At 47.8% G+C, this 14,108-nt stretch overlaps 1 protein-coding gene across 1 annotated transcript in view; it reads left to right on the top strand.

Moving 5' to 3' along the window:
* The window catches only part of ovch2 (ovochymase 2), a 116,694-nt gene that overhangs the window by 15,656 nt on the left and 86,930 nt on the right, over window positions 1-14,108 (top strand). Inside the window, 2 exon segments of the mRNA XM_086008346.1 lie at window positions 7,674-7,765; window positions 9,244-9,416. Coding sequence (XP_085864472.1) covers window positions 7,674-7,765; window positions 9,244-9,416 — 265 coding nt within the window.

The raw sequence follows: 14,108 nt of genomic DNA, 5'->3' as shown, positions 1-14,108 counted from the left end.
AGGCGGGCTGTCGGTCTGCAGGGGTTAGAGGGGTCGAGATGTCCGTTATGCAGGTGAGTAATGGGTGCATGTGTGCAGAAGTAAGTGTGTGAGGTGAGTGTAAAGTGTTTTAATAAGTTTTACTTACCTTTACTTTCTCCTGCAGGCTTCCTTCCTTCAGGTCTCGGGAACCCCTCAGCTCACCGGCACAGAAAGCAGAATGGCCGCTGAACTGTCAAAAGCTGCAGCCTCTGCTTTCTGGTCTGGAGAGATCTCTAACTGAGTCTGAGTAGAAGGACTCAAGTTAGAAGACAGAATGTCAGTGTTTGACAGCTTCACAGAGCTGTCAAACGCTGATTTTTCACCTGTCAAAAGCTCTTGACAAATGAAATGTCAATCGCTGACTTCACCAGTAACCAGGTGTCCCTTAATTGGCCTGCTGAGCCCGCTGGGCGGGCTTAACAAGGTCAATCAAGGGAAAGTAGCGTGGGTTGGCCACAAGTCGATGGAGGCGGGACTACAACCCAAAAAGTGGGAGTCCCGCCTCCATCACATCCCCATTGACAAAATCGAGCCCATAGAGTCTGCAAAGGGATATAGATAGGCTAAGTGAGGGGGCAAAAATTTGGCAGATGGAGTATAATGTGGGAAAACGTGAGGTTATGCACTTTGGTAGGAAGAATAAAAAAGCAAATTATTATTTAAATGGAGAGAGACTATAAAATGCTGTGGTACAGAGGGATCTGGGGGTCCTCGTACATGAAACACAAAAAGTTAACATGCAGGTACAGCGAGTAATTAGGAAGGCAAATGGAATGTTGGCCTTTACTGCAAGGGGGATGGAGTATAAAAGTAGGGAAGTCTTGCTACAACTGTACAGGGCACTGGTGAGACCACACCTGGAGTACTGCGTACAGTTTTGGTCTCCTTATTTAAGGAAGGATATTCTTGCATTGGAGGCAGTTCAGAGAAGGTTCACGAGGTTAACTACCAAGATGAAGGGGTTGTCTTATGAAGAAAGGTTGAGCAGGTTGGGCCTATACTCACTGGAGTTTAGAAGAATGAGAGGGGATCTTATTGAAACATAAGATTCTGAGGGGGATTGACAGGGTAGATGCAGAGAGGATGTTTCCCCTTGTGGGGAATCTAGAACTAGGGGGCATAATTTCAGGATAAGGGGTCGCCCATTTAAAACGGAGATGAGGAGGAATTTCTTCTCTGAGGGTCGTGAATCTGTGGAATTCTCTACCCCAGAGAGCTGTGGAGTCGTTGAGTATATTCAAGGTGGAGATAGACAGATATTTGAGCTACAGGGGAGTCAAGGGATATGGGGATCGGGCGGGAAGGTGGAGTTGAGGTAGAAGATCAGCCATGATCTCATTGAATGGCGGAGCAGGCTCGGGCCAAATGGCTGACTCCTGCTCCTACTTCTTATGTTCTTAATACCCTTATATAAGATGAACCTCATCGAAGTAGGTCAAATATTAAATGGTGTAGATAAGACAAACTCAAGGTATTATTTCTGGGAAGTAAGCTGGGAAAATCGGACCAGATGATACAAATTGAAATGTGTGAAAAGTAGATTTAAAATGGCGATTGGGAAGAACTGGATTAGAGCTCAAAATAATAAAAATACTTGGGAAAATCTTACAGGCTAACTGAGCCAAAGCAGGAGATATTAGGACAGGCAGAAGCTTAGGTCAAAGAGGTAGATTTTGAGGAACATTTTAAAGAAGGAGAGAGAGGCAGAGAGGCAGAGAGGTTTAGGGAGGGAATTCCAGAGGTTAGGGCCCAGGCAGCTGAAGGCACGGCCACCAATGGTGCGGGGGGGTCTAGGGGGATGGACAAGAGGCAGGAGTTGGAGGAACGCAGATATCTCAGTGGATTGTAGGGCTGGAGGAGGTTAAAGAGATAGAGAGGGGCAAGGCCATGGAGGGATTTTGATTTGGCTCCTATGGGCTGGATTTTAATGGGAAGGCGGGTTGGGAGCGGGGGAGAGTTCGAGGTGGTCGGGAAACCTGGGAGAACAAGATTCCCGTCGACCCTGCCGAATTTAACGGCAGGGCCTGATTTGCATGGGAAGCCTCTGTTTCCCACCCGCAGCCAGCCAGACCTGCCGCAGAGAAGAGGGAGGGAGGGATCGCGTGGGGGCCGGGGAGGGGCCAGGCGAGTGGGTCGCAACAGGATCGGGGGTTGGGACCAGCACGGGGACGGGGAGCGCAGGGGGAGGTCAGGTGAAGATTGGGGGCTGGAGGAGCAGGGTGGGGATCGCGACAGGATCGAGGGGCTGGGGAACGGCCGGAGGAGCGCAGGGTGGGGGGGTCACAACAGGATCAGGGGCTGAGACCAGCACGGGGGGGGGCGGGGTGGGGGTAGGGTGAAGTTCGGGGGCCGGCGGAGCGGGGGGTTGGGTGGCCTCGTGGGGGGCGTCTCTGATCGCGGGGAGTGGGTTAGGCAGGGACCCTGGCTCTGGGAGCTAAGTGTACAGGCGCTTACCTCCTGGATCCTTGCCTCACTTTAGCTGGTGGGTTTCACGAGGCCTGCAAAACCCGACCAGCTAAAGTTAAATTCAAAATGGAGGTTAAACCAGAGGCTTCCAGCCTCATTATAATATTTAAATTGATGACCCGCCTCCTGGCAGTGGATTGGATGCGCGCCCTGGTCCCCCCCCCCCCTCATCCCACCTCCATTAAAACTCCTTAGAGCAGAGAAGGTTAAGAGGAGATTTAATAGAGGTGTTCAAAATCTTGAGGGATTTTGATAGCGTAAATAAGGAGAAACAGTTTCCACTGGCAGGAGGGTCAGTAACCAGAGGACACAGAATTACAACAATTGGCAAAAGAACCAGGGGGGAAATGAGGAGACATTTTTTTACACAGCAAGTAATCAAAGATTGGCAGGCAAAACTGTAATCGAACAATGGGCTGTCTTTAAAGAGGAGATGGTTCGGGCACAGTCAAGGTACATTCCCACGAGGGGGAAAGGTAGGGCAGCCAAAGCCAGAGCTCCCTGGATGATGAAAGAGATAGAGAGTAAGATGAAGCAGAAAAAGAGGGCATATGACAGATGTCAGGTTGAGAATACAAATGAGAACCAGGCTGAATATAGAAAGTTCAGAGGGGAAGTGAAAAAGGAAATAAGAGGGGCAAAGAAAGAGTATGAGAATAGATTGGCAGCCAACATAAAAGGGAATCCAAAAGTTTTCTCTAGGCATATAAATAATAAATGGGTAGTAAGAGGAGGGGTGGGGCTGATTAGGGACCAAAATGGAGACCTATGCATGGAGGCAGAGGGCATGGCTGAGGTACTAAATGAGTACTTTGCATCTGTCTTTACCAAGGAAGAAGGTGCTGCATAAGTCATAGTGAAAGAGGAGGTTGTTGAGAATACTGGATGGGATAAAGAGGAGGTACTAGAAAGGTTGGCTGTACTTAAAGTAGATAAATCACCAGGACCGGATGGGATGCATCCTAGGATGCTAAGGAAAGTAAAGGTGGAAATTGTGGAGGTACTGGCCATAATCTTCCAATCCTTAGATACGGGGGTGGTGCCAGAGGCCATACAGTGGTGTTCCCCAGGGGTCGGTTCTAGGACCACTGCTTTTCTTGATATATATTAATGACTTTGTCTGAGGTGTACAGGGCACAATTTCAAAATTTGCAGATGACACAAAACTTGGAAGTATAGTGAACAGGGGATAGGGATAGACTTCAAGAGAACATAGACAGGCTGATGGAATGGGCGGACACACGGCAGATGAAGTTTAACGCAGAAAAGTGTGAAGTGATTCATTTTGGTAGGAAGAACGAGGAGAGGCAATATAAGCTAAAGGGTACAATCCTAAAGAGGGCGCAGGAACAGAGAAAGCTAAGGGAATATGTATACAAATCGTTGATGGTGCAGTACAGGTTGAGAAAGCAGTTAAAAAAGCATACAGGATCCTGGGCTTAAGGGTTAATTAATAACCTTGTAGTAAAGGGGCCTTTAGGGAAGAGTGAACATAATATGATAGAACTTTATATTCAGTTTGAAAGAGGGCAGCACGGTGGCATAGTGGTTAGCACTGTTGCCTCACAGCACCAGAGACCCGGGTTTGAATCTGGCCTCGGGCGACTGTCTGTGTGGAGTTTGCACATTCTCCCCGTGTTTGCGTGGGTTTTCTCCGGGTGCTCCGGTTTCCTCCCACAGTACAAAGATGTGCGGGTTAGGTTGATTGGCTATGATAAATTGACCCTTATTGTTAGGGGGATTAAATACGTGGGGTTACAGGGATAGGGTGGGATATGTGTTGGTGTAGGGGTTACGGGGATCGGGTGGGATATGTGTCAGTGCAGGCTCGATGGGCCGAAATGGCCTCTATCTGCACTGTGGGGTTTCTGTGATTCTGTGATTCTGTGATTTAATTAAATCCACAACTAGGGTCTTAAATCTAAACAAAGTAAACTATGTAGGTATGAGGGGTGAGTTGGTTAAGGTAGATTGGGAAACTACATTAAAAGGTATGATGGTAGACAAGCAATGGCTCACATTTAAAGAATTAATACATAATTTACAACAAATATACATTCCTTTAAGGCGCAAAAACCCCACAGGAAAAGTGGTCCAACCGTGACTAACAAGAGAAGTTAAAGATAGTATTAGAGCAAAGGAAGAGGCTTATAATGCTGCCAAAAAAGAGTAGTAAGCCTGAGGATTGGGAGGATTTTAGAATTCAGCAAGGGAGGACCAAGAAATTGATAAAGAAAGGGAAAATAGAATATGAGAGTAAACTAGCGAGAGACATAAAAATAGATTGTAAAAGATTCTATAGGAATGTAAAAAGGAAAAGATTAGCGAAAGTAAATGTGGGTCCCTTACAGGCTGAGACAGGAGAAATTATAATGGGGAATAAGGAAATGGCAGAGAAATTAAACAAATACTTTGTGTCTGTCTTCACGGAAGAAGACGCAAAAACTTCCGGAAATAGTGGAGAACCAAGGGTCTAACAAGAATGAGGAACTGAAAGAAATTAGTAAAAAAATAGTACTCGAGAAATTAATGGGACTGAACGCCGATACATCTCCTGGACCTGATGGCCTACATCCTGGGTTTTGAAAGAGGTTGTCATTTTCCAAAAATTCAATAGATTCTAAAACTTTTCCCATGGATTGGAGGGTAGCAAATGTAACCCCACTATTTAAGAAAGGAGGGAGAGAGAAAACGGGCAACTACAGACCAGTTAGCCTGACATCAGTAGTAGGGAAAATGCTAGAATCTATTATTAAGGATGCGGTAACAGGGCACTTAGAAAATAATAATAGGATTGGGCAGAGTCAACACGGATTTATGAAAGGGAAATCGTGTTTGACAAATCTGTTAGAGTTTTTGGAGGTTGTAACTAGCAGAATAGATAAGGGGGAACCAGTGGATGTGGTGTACAGTAAGCTCTCGTTTAAACAGCACCTAATTATCCAGAATTCGCTAATAACCGGCAAAATTCAGGAGTAGGTTCAGGAACCCTGCACCTGTGGCTGTGTAACGGAGCTCTCGTACCTTGGTAGGTATACCTCTCCATTATCCGGAACTTTTAATCAACCGGCACCATCCCGGTCCCGTAGATGCCGGGTACGAAAGAGTTTACTGTATTTGGATTTTCAGAAGGCATTCGATAAGGTGCCACACAAGAGGTTATTAAACAAAATTAGGGCTCATGAGATTGGGAGTAATATACTAGCTTGGATTGAGGATTGGTTAACGCACAGAAAACAGAGAGTAGGAATAAACAGGTCATTTTCGGGTTGGCAGGCTGTAACTAGTGGGGTACCGCAAGGATCAGTGCTTGGGCCTCAGCTATTCACAATCTACATCAATGATTTGGATGAGGGGATCGAGTGGAATGTATCTAGCTGGGAGGGAATGTAAGTTGTGAGGAGGATGCAAAGAGGCTTCAAGGGGATATAGACAGGCTAAGTGAGTGGGCAAGAACATGGCAAATGGAATATAATGTGGAGAAATGTGAAGTTATCCACTTTGATAGGAAAAATAGAAAAGCAGAGTATTTTTTAAATGGTGAGAGATTGGGAAATGTTGGTGTTCAGAGGGACCTGGGTGTCCTTGTACACGAATCACTGAAAGTTAACATGCAGGTACAGCAAGCAATTAGGAAAGCAAATGGTATGTTGGCCTTTATTTCAAGAGGATTTGAGTATAAGAGTAAAGACGCCTTACTGCAATTATATAGGGCCCTGGTGAGACCACAGCTGGAGTATTGTGTACAGTTTTGGTCTCCTTACCTAAGGAAGGATATACTTGCCATAGAGGGAGTGCAATGAAGGTTCACCAGACCGATTCCTGGGATGGGGGGATTGTCCTATGAGGAGAGGTTGAGTAGACTAGTCCTATATTCTCTAGAGTTCAGAAGATTGAGATGTGATCGCATTGAAACATATAAAATTCTACAGGACTTGACAGGGTAGATGCAGGGAGGATGTTTCCCCTGGCTGGGGAGTCTAGAACCAGGGGTCACAGTCTCAGAATAAGGGGTCGGCCATTTAAGACCGAGATGAGGAGGAATTTCTTCACTGAGGGTGGTGAATCTTTGGAATTCTCTGCCCCAGAGGGCTGTGGAGGCTCAGTTGTTGAGTATATTCAAGACAGAGATCATTAGATTTTTGGATATTAATGGAATCAAGGGATATGAGGATAGTGCAGGAAAGTAGAGATGAGGTAAAAGATCAGCCATGATCTCATTGAATGGCGGAGCAGTCTCTAGGGGCCAAATGGCCGACTCCTGCTCCTATTTCTTATGTTCTTATGTTCTTATAAATAGAGGTATGGTGTACAAAAGCAAAAAGTTATGATGAACCTTTATAAAACACTGGTTCAGCCACAACTGGAGTACTGTGTCCAATTCTGGGCACCGCACTTTAGGAAGGATGTGAAGACTTTAGAGAGGGTGCAGAAATTATTTACGAGAATGGTTCCAGGGATGAGGGACTTCAGTTACGGAGATAGACTGGAGAAGCTGGGGTTGTTCTCCTTAGAGCAGAGAAGGTTGAGAGGAGATTTGATAGAGGTGTTCAAAATCATGAGGGGTCTGGACAGAATAGATAGAGAAACTGTTCCCATTGGTGGAAGGGTTGAGAACCAGAGGACACAGATTTAAGGTGATTGGCAAAAGAACCAAAGGCGACATGAGGAAAAACTCTTTTTACGCAGCGAGTGGTTAGGATCTGGAATTCACTGCCTGAAAGGGTGGTGGAGACAGATTCAATCGTGGCTTTCAAAAGGGAATTGGATAAGCACCTGAAGGAAAAAAATTTGCAGGGCTACGGGGAAAGGGCGGGGGAGTGGGACTGGCTGAAGTGCTCTTGCAGAGGGCCGGCACGGGCTCGACGGGCCGAATGACCTCCTTCGGTGGCCTAACGATCCTATGATTGTATGATTGTATGATCTGGAATGCACTGCCTGAAAGGGCGGTGGGAGCAGATTCAATAGTAACTTTCAAAAAAGAATTGGATGAATACTTGAAGAGGAAAAAATTTGCAGGGCTCTGGGGAAAGAGCGGGGGGGGGGGGGGGGGGGGGGCGCGTGGGACTAATTGGAGAGCTCTTTCAAAGAGCCGGCACAGGCACGATGGGCCGTATGGCCTCCTCCTGTGCTGTAAGATTCCATACACTCTTTGTGCATTTAACAGTGTTCAACTTCTTTGGCAGGTTTCTTTGAAACGACGTAATAACCATTACTGCGGAGGAGCGATCATCAGCGAGAAGTGGGTGTTGACAGCGGCTCATTGCATCCGGGACAGGTATGGAAACGATGACATCGTCCTCCTATCATCAGCTTTCTTTCATCAGAAGCTCAGTTCGTGTCTTAAAATAAATCTAGCCATCGCATATTCAATCCTTCCTGCGATGGTATTCCTGTCACATCTGCCTTTAAACCTATCAACTGATGCAATAGTCTTACCTCCCGTTGAGTCCTCCCAGCTACACCTCCAAGGCAGGTGGCGCTGTGAGTCCATACTGCATTTCACCACCAGCCAACAAAGACTGAGAAAAGGCTAAGTTTTAAGTTATTTTTAACGGGTGTCAGGAGGAGCAAGAGTGTTCGTCTAGGAACCCACAACAACAACCTGGGCCTCTTCCGCCTGGGGCTCCCCTCAACCCCTGCCCCCAACCTCCCCCTGGACCCAACCACCATCCTGTCCCCAACCTCCTCCTGCCCTCCAACCCCCCCAAACCGTCCGACACCAACCACCCCCCCAACCAACTCCTCCCTCCAACCAACCCTTGTCCCCAACCTCCCCCTGGCCCCCAACCACCCCAAACCTCCAGCACCAACCACCCTCCCAAACAATTCCCCGCCCCCAACCAACTCTTGCCCCCCAACCACCACCCTGCCCTCCCCAACCACCCCCTACATCCCAATGCCCCTTGCCCCAAGCCCTGCCTCCCAACCAACCCCCGCCTGCCAACCACTCACTACCCTTTGTGTGAAGAAGTGCTTCCTGACATCACCCCTGGCTCTAATTTTAAGGTTGTGCCCCCTTGTTCTGGACTCCCCCCACCAGAGGAAATAGATTCTCTCTCTCTACCCTATCAACTCCTTCAAACATCTTAAACACCTCAATTAGATCGTCCCTTAATTTTCTAAACACGAGGGAATACAAGCCCAGTCTCTAAAGAAAGAAAGACTTGCATTCAACATTCCCTTTAAGTGTCTCGCGGTCCCGTGCAGCTGGTGAGATGGAGTCCCAGTGCAAAAAAACGCACATGCCCGGAAGATTGAATGAGCCGCACGGCCCCCCCAAAAAAGTTAGGGGGATCATTGCTTGCATTTCTGTCGCGTCATTCACGACCTCAGGGCATCCTATAAGGGCTTTACAGCCAATGAAGTACTTTTTGAAGTGTAGTCACTGTTGTAATGTGGGAAACGCGGCAGCCAATTTGCGTACAGCAAGAGCCCACGAACAGCAATGTGATAATGACCAGATCATCTGTTTTTAGTGATGTTGGTTGAGGGATAAATATTGGCCCCAGGACACCGGGGGGGAAACTCCCCTGCTCTTCTTCGAGATAGTGCCATGGGATCTTTTACGTCCACCCAAGAGGGGCAGACATATTTTAACCCCTTTTAGTCTTGAGTCGCTGGAGGTGTCCAGTAAATCTGAACTTAAGCAACGCAACCAGTCTACTCGCTGGGAGTTCTACATGAGGAAGAAATATTTCTCCTCAGCATTATCATGCTGCATTGTTACCCTTTGCTTATTTCTGTTGGCCTCAGGAACATCTTGTCCGTGTTGAAGGTGACAGCTGGGGAATATAACCTGAAGAGCTTGGATAGAGAGGAGCAAGCGCATACGGTCAAACGTGTCATCATACATCCCAAGTTTAAGCCTGCCTACCCTGTTGAGTACGACATCGCTCTTCTGGAACTCAATGGCATCTTCACCTTTGGTAACTTTTAGTTCAGCAACTTGTTTTTAATGACATGTTTTCCTCGAAGCCTCTTGTTCTAACATCACGTTCAACTTCATGGCTCTGTTACGCCGCTGGTTTGATGCTGACAGGTAATTGCAACTTGGCAGTGCTGAGTTATACCGGCAGGGAAACGAAGCCTTCAACTTTTGACGTCAGCTGGGGCTCAGTGGGTCGCACGCTCTGTCAGAAGGTCGTGGGTCTTATGTTCATTAATAAATAGACATTCTTATTATGAACACAGCTAGCTTTTGCTAGTTACTTTATTGAGCACATGTGGACTAGGTACAGTATCTGTAGAGGCATCCATCTTGACTGCTGCCTTGTGGGTAGCCTAGTGCCTCATGGGTAATGTAGTCTTAATATACATACAGCTGGGTAGTGTAGTCTTATACATACAGCTATATACAGCTCTACACAGCTCTACACAGCTCTACGGCTCCACCTAGTGTCCACTATAGAATGACATGTTATTGATCATTACAGTGGGTTCCAGTCTCACTCCAGGGACTTGAGCCCATAATCCAGGCCGACACTCCCAGATGCCAGTACTGAGGGAGTGCTGCGCTGTCGGAGGTGCCGTCTTTCGGATGAGACGTTAAACCGAAGCCCCGTCTGCTCTCTCAGGGGGACATAAAAGATCCCGTGTCACTAATTAAGAGAAGTTCTCCCCGGTGTCCTGGGGCCAATATTTATCCCTCAAGTAACATCACTAAAAAAGATTACCTGGTAATAATTACACTGCTGTTTGTGGGATCTTGCTGTGCGCAATTTGGCTGCCGCGTTTCCTACTTTACAGCAGTGACTACACTTCAAAAAGTAATTCATTGGCTGTAAAGTGTTTTGGGACATCCTGAGGCCATGAAAAGCATGATATAAATGTATATTTTTCTCTCTTTCTTCCAAAGAAATTCCACATGAACAATGATAGTTTTGGGAAGCGGTGTGTTTAATAATAATACCATATCTCTGCTTTGCCTCAGAACACAACAGCGATTCAGTGTTCAAACCTCGGCCTTCCCTCCCATCCAGAACCTTCTGCACCCTCCCCCTCCCCGTGTGAGCGGAGCCTCAGCCCATCTCTTCACTCGATGGCCGATGACCGGGGGAACAGTTCCTCAGTGCTGTGCCCGTCTGTCACTGCCCAGGCGCTGCATTGAAAAAGTCGCCCTTTCATGAGGTCGTGGCGCTAAGGTCAAAGGATTGGCGAGGGGTGGGGGTGGGGGGGGAAGCGGAAGGTCAGTGTTGGAAGAAGGAACATTTTTCCACACGATGTTGCCCAGGGTCAGGATTGAGCACTCGTAGGTCAGGTGCAGTCAGCTGTGTTGTGTTACTGGACTAGTAACCCAGAGGCCTGGACTTAATGATCAGGAGACGTGAGCTCAAATCCCACCACGGCAGCTGGGAATTTAAATTCAGTTAATTAAATAAATCTGGACTAAAAAGCTAGTATCAGTAATGGTGACCATGAAACCACTGGATTGTTGTAAAAACCCATCTGATTCACTAATGTCCTTTAGGGAAGGAAATCTGCCGTCCTTACCCGGTCTGGCCTATATGTGACTCCAAACCCACAGCAATGTGGTTGGCCTAGAAATTCATTAAGGCGCTGCCAGCTTTGCGGCCAGTTACCGCCTAAAGAGGGCTTCGCCAAAAATGAGTTTGCGCTGATATTCAGCGCAGCGGTATTGGCGGCGGTAGCCGTTAGCGCTGCGCCGGCACTGATGACGTCATCGGTGTGCGCAGTGCCCCGGTTCCGCCCCGAAACTGGCCCGATCCCCATATTTAGTAGCGGCCGCCTCCTCCGAAGCGGCCGCAAACAGCGACCAGAAAACGGGGCCGTGCTGCAGCCTTAGTGGGGCGCTTTAAAGGGGAAGGTGCGGCCGGCCGCTTTTTCGGCGGCCGCCTGCCCGCACCTCCTTCCCCGGCCTCCTCCACCGCCCCCCCGTGGCATTGCTGGCTGCTTTCCGCGAACCCGGCACTTCTCCGTGGTGCCGGGCTCATTTGCCGGCACTCTCCAGCGGCGATCTCCCCATTGCAGGCAGCTCCCCCTTAAGAGAAGGAGGAGGCCTGCAGTACCGCAGCCTGCCGCTGCGCAGCGGCTGGCGCAGCGGCGCCAAGAGCGCTGAAATTCAGTGTCAGCGCCCCAAGCGGAGGCGGGCACACCCTGGTATAGCGCCCGGTTCCGAATTGGGGCGCAAACACTGAATATCTGACGATCGCTAATGGCTCCCCGCCCAGCGCTAACTTTTGGGCGCGAGCGAGCTGGCCGCCCCAAAGTGAATTTCTAGGCCGTTGACTCTTAACTGCCCTCTGAAACGGCCCAGCGAGACACTCAGTCGTACCAAACTGCTACAAAGAAGTATATTCACGGACTGCAGCAGTTCAAGAAGGCGGCTCACTTCCACTTAGGGATGGGCAATAAATGCTGGCATTGCCAGCAATGCCCACATCCGATTAATTAAGGTGATTGGCAAAAGAAGCAGAGGGGACATGAGGAAACATTTTTTCACATAGCGACTGCGCTGCCGGAAAGGGTGGTAGCAGATTCAATAGTAACATTCAAAAGAGAAGGGGGAAAATTAGCAGGGCTGTGGGGAAAGAGCAGGGAGGAGCGGGACTAATTGGAGAGCTCTTTCAAAGAGCCAGCACAGGCACGATGGGCCGAATGGCCTCCTTCTGTGCTGTATCATTCTATGATTCTATGAATAACTAAGGAGGCCATTTCTACAGGTTTGTGTTGTAACCACGTACAGGAAACTTCGCGATATCCAGCACCGACGGGACCGAGCTGCTGCCGACCTATCAAAACTTCCGGACAGACCAGCGCTAATGTTGAAGGATACGGAGGTTTTCATCTCCGTATCTGACAACAAACACTGTTGCTTAGCAACAGCTTGTAAACACTCGGCCCGTACCTTGGAAGCGTCTCTGAAGCTGTTGCTAAGCTACAGAGACGCTTTCCAGAGCCTGACTGTTAAAAAAAAATGCTAGGAGATGAAAAAAACCCTAACCAAAATGGCTGCTGATTTCTGCCGTTAGATCGAGGTTTCCGGACATACAACCACTGGATAAACCAAAGTTTCCTGTACTCTGAAATATGTGGGCCATTTGCCTTTTAAGTATTCTTATTACAATGGAAATATCTTTTGGACAAGGAATAATTATTAAGAAATGGTCAGTGAATTGCCCTGTCTGCCTTCTGCGTGGTAAGGCATAAATTATTTACCGATCTACCAATCACAGCATTTGGATGGGAGGCAGCGGTTGAGAAAATCAGAGACAGATTATGCATTGGAGCAAGTTATTTTACATTACAAAGTATTACAAACTATTTACAGCACAGACACAGGCCATTCGGCCCAACTGGTCCGTGCCGGTGTTTCTGCTCCACACCAGCCTCCTCCCACCCCTCTTCATCTCACCCTATCAACATATCCTTCTATTCCTTTCTCCCTCATGTACTTATCCAGCTTCCCCTTAAATGCATCTGTGCTATTCACTTCAACCACTCCCTGTGGTAGCGAGTTCCACATTCTCACCACTCTCTGGGTAAAGAAGTTTCTCCTGAATTCCCTATTGGATTTATTAGGGACTGTTGTAGGAATGTCTAGTTCCTATCAAGAGACTGAGGTCGACTCAGGCGATCAACAAACGATGTTTAATATAAAACAAACTGAGTTTAACAAAACAATGCACGAGAACTACGAAAACAGGTCTAGTCAGTTTGGAGGTTCCACGAGGACTGCTAGGGCAGTCCCATGGCTGGCGTCATGACGTCATCATGTTTTTCCTGCCGATGGGGGATCACGCGATGAACGGCGTGACGTCATTGCGTTTGCTCGCACTCTTAAAGGGACCGCGCTCTGTACATGCAAACAGTATATACAAAGATACAGACTCAGGCTGTAGTTAACACACTGTTAAAGGGAATTATATACATTTGATCGGAGTCCCTTAGTGGCTCCGCCACACTGTCTTATATTTATGGCCTATATTCTCTAGAGTTTAGAAGAATGGGAGGTGATCTCATTGAAACATATAAAATTCTTACAGGGCTTGACAGGGTCGATGCAGGGAGGATGTTTCCCCCTGGCTGGGGAGTCTAGAACCAGGGGTCGCAGTCTCAGAATAAGGGGTCGGCCATTTAGAACTGAGATGAAGAGAAAATTCTTCACTCAAAGGTTTGCGAATCTTTGGAATTCTCTACATCAGAAAGCTGTGGATGCTCAGTCTTTGAGTATATGCAAGACAGAGATCGATAGATTTTTGGACTCTAGGGGAATCGAGGGATATGGGGATCCGGCAGGAAAGTGGAGTTGAGGTCGAAGATCAGCCACGATCTTATTGAATGGCGGAGCAGGCTCGAGGGGCTGAATGGCCGACTCCTGCTCCTATTTCTTATGTTCTTATATTCCTTCCTTCCCTTCCTTACGTACGAACATATAAAATTGACGGACAGGAAAAGACCAGCTGGTCCACCAAGCCTACCCCACACCATGAAGGCTGGTCCATCATGGCTAAAGACCTCGTCTCCCCGATGTCCAACCTCCCTCCACGCACCCCCGGCCATGTAATCTTCTAAGAGAGGAAAAACAAATTAGAGAAAAAACTCAGGGGCAATAAGGAAAAAATATACTCTTGAAAATTCCTCTCCGACTTCCTAGATTT

Source organism: Somniosus microcephalus, chromosome 15, assembly GCF_052327205.1.
Source record: "Somniosus microcephalus isolate GS21.2 chromosome 15, FLI_Smic_1.0, whole genome shotgun sequence".
Lineage (NCBI taxonomy): Eukaryota > Metazoa > Chordata > Chondrichthyes > Squaliformes > Somniosidae > Somniosus > Somniosus microcephalus.
This window is presented reverse-complemented; position numbering and strand designations above follow the sequence as displayed.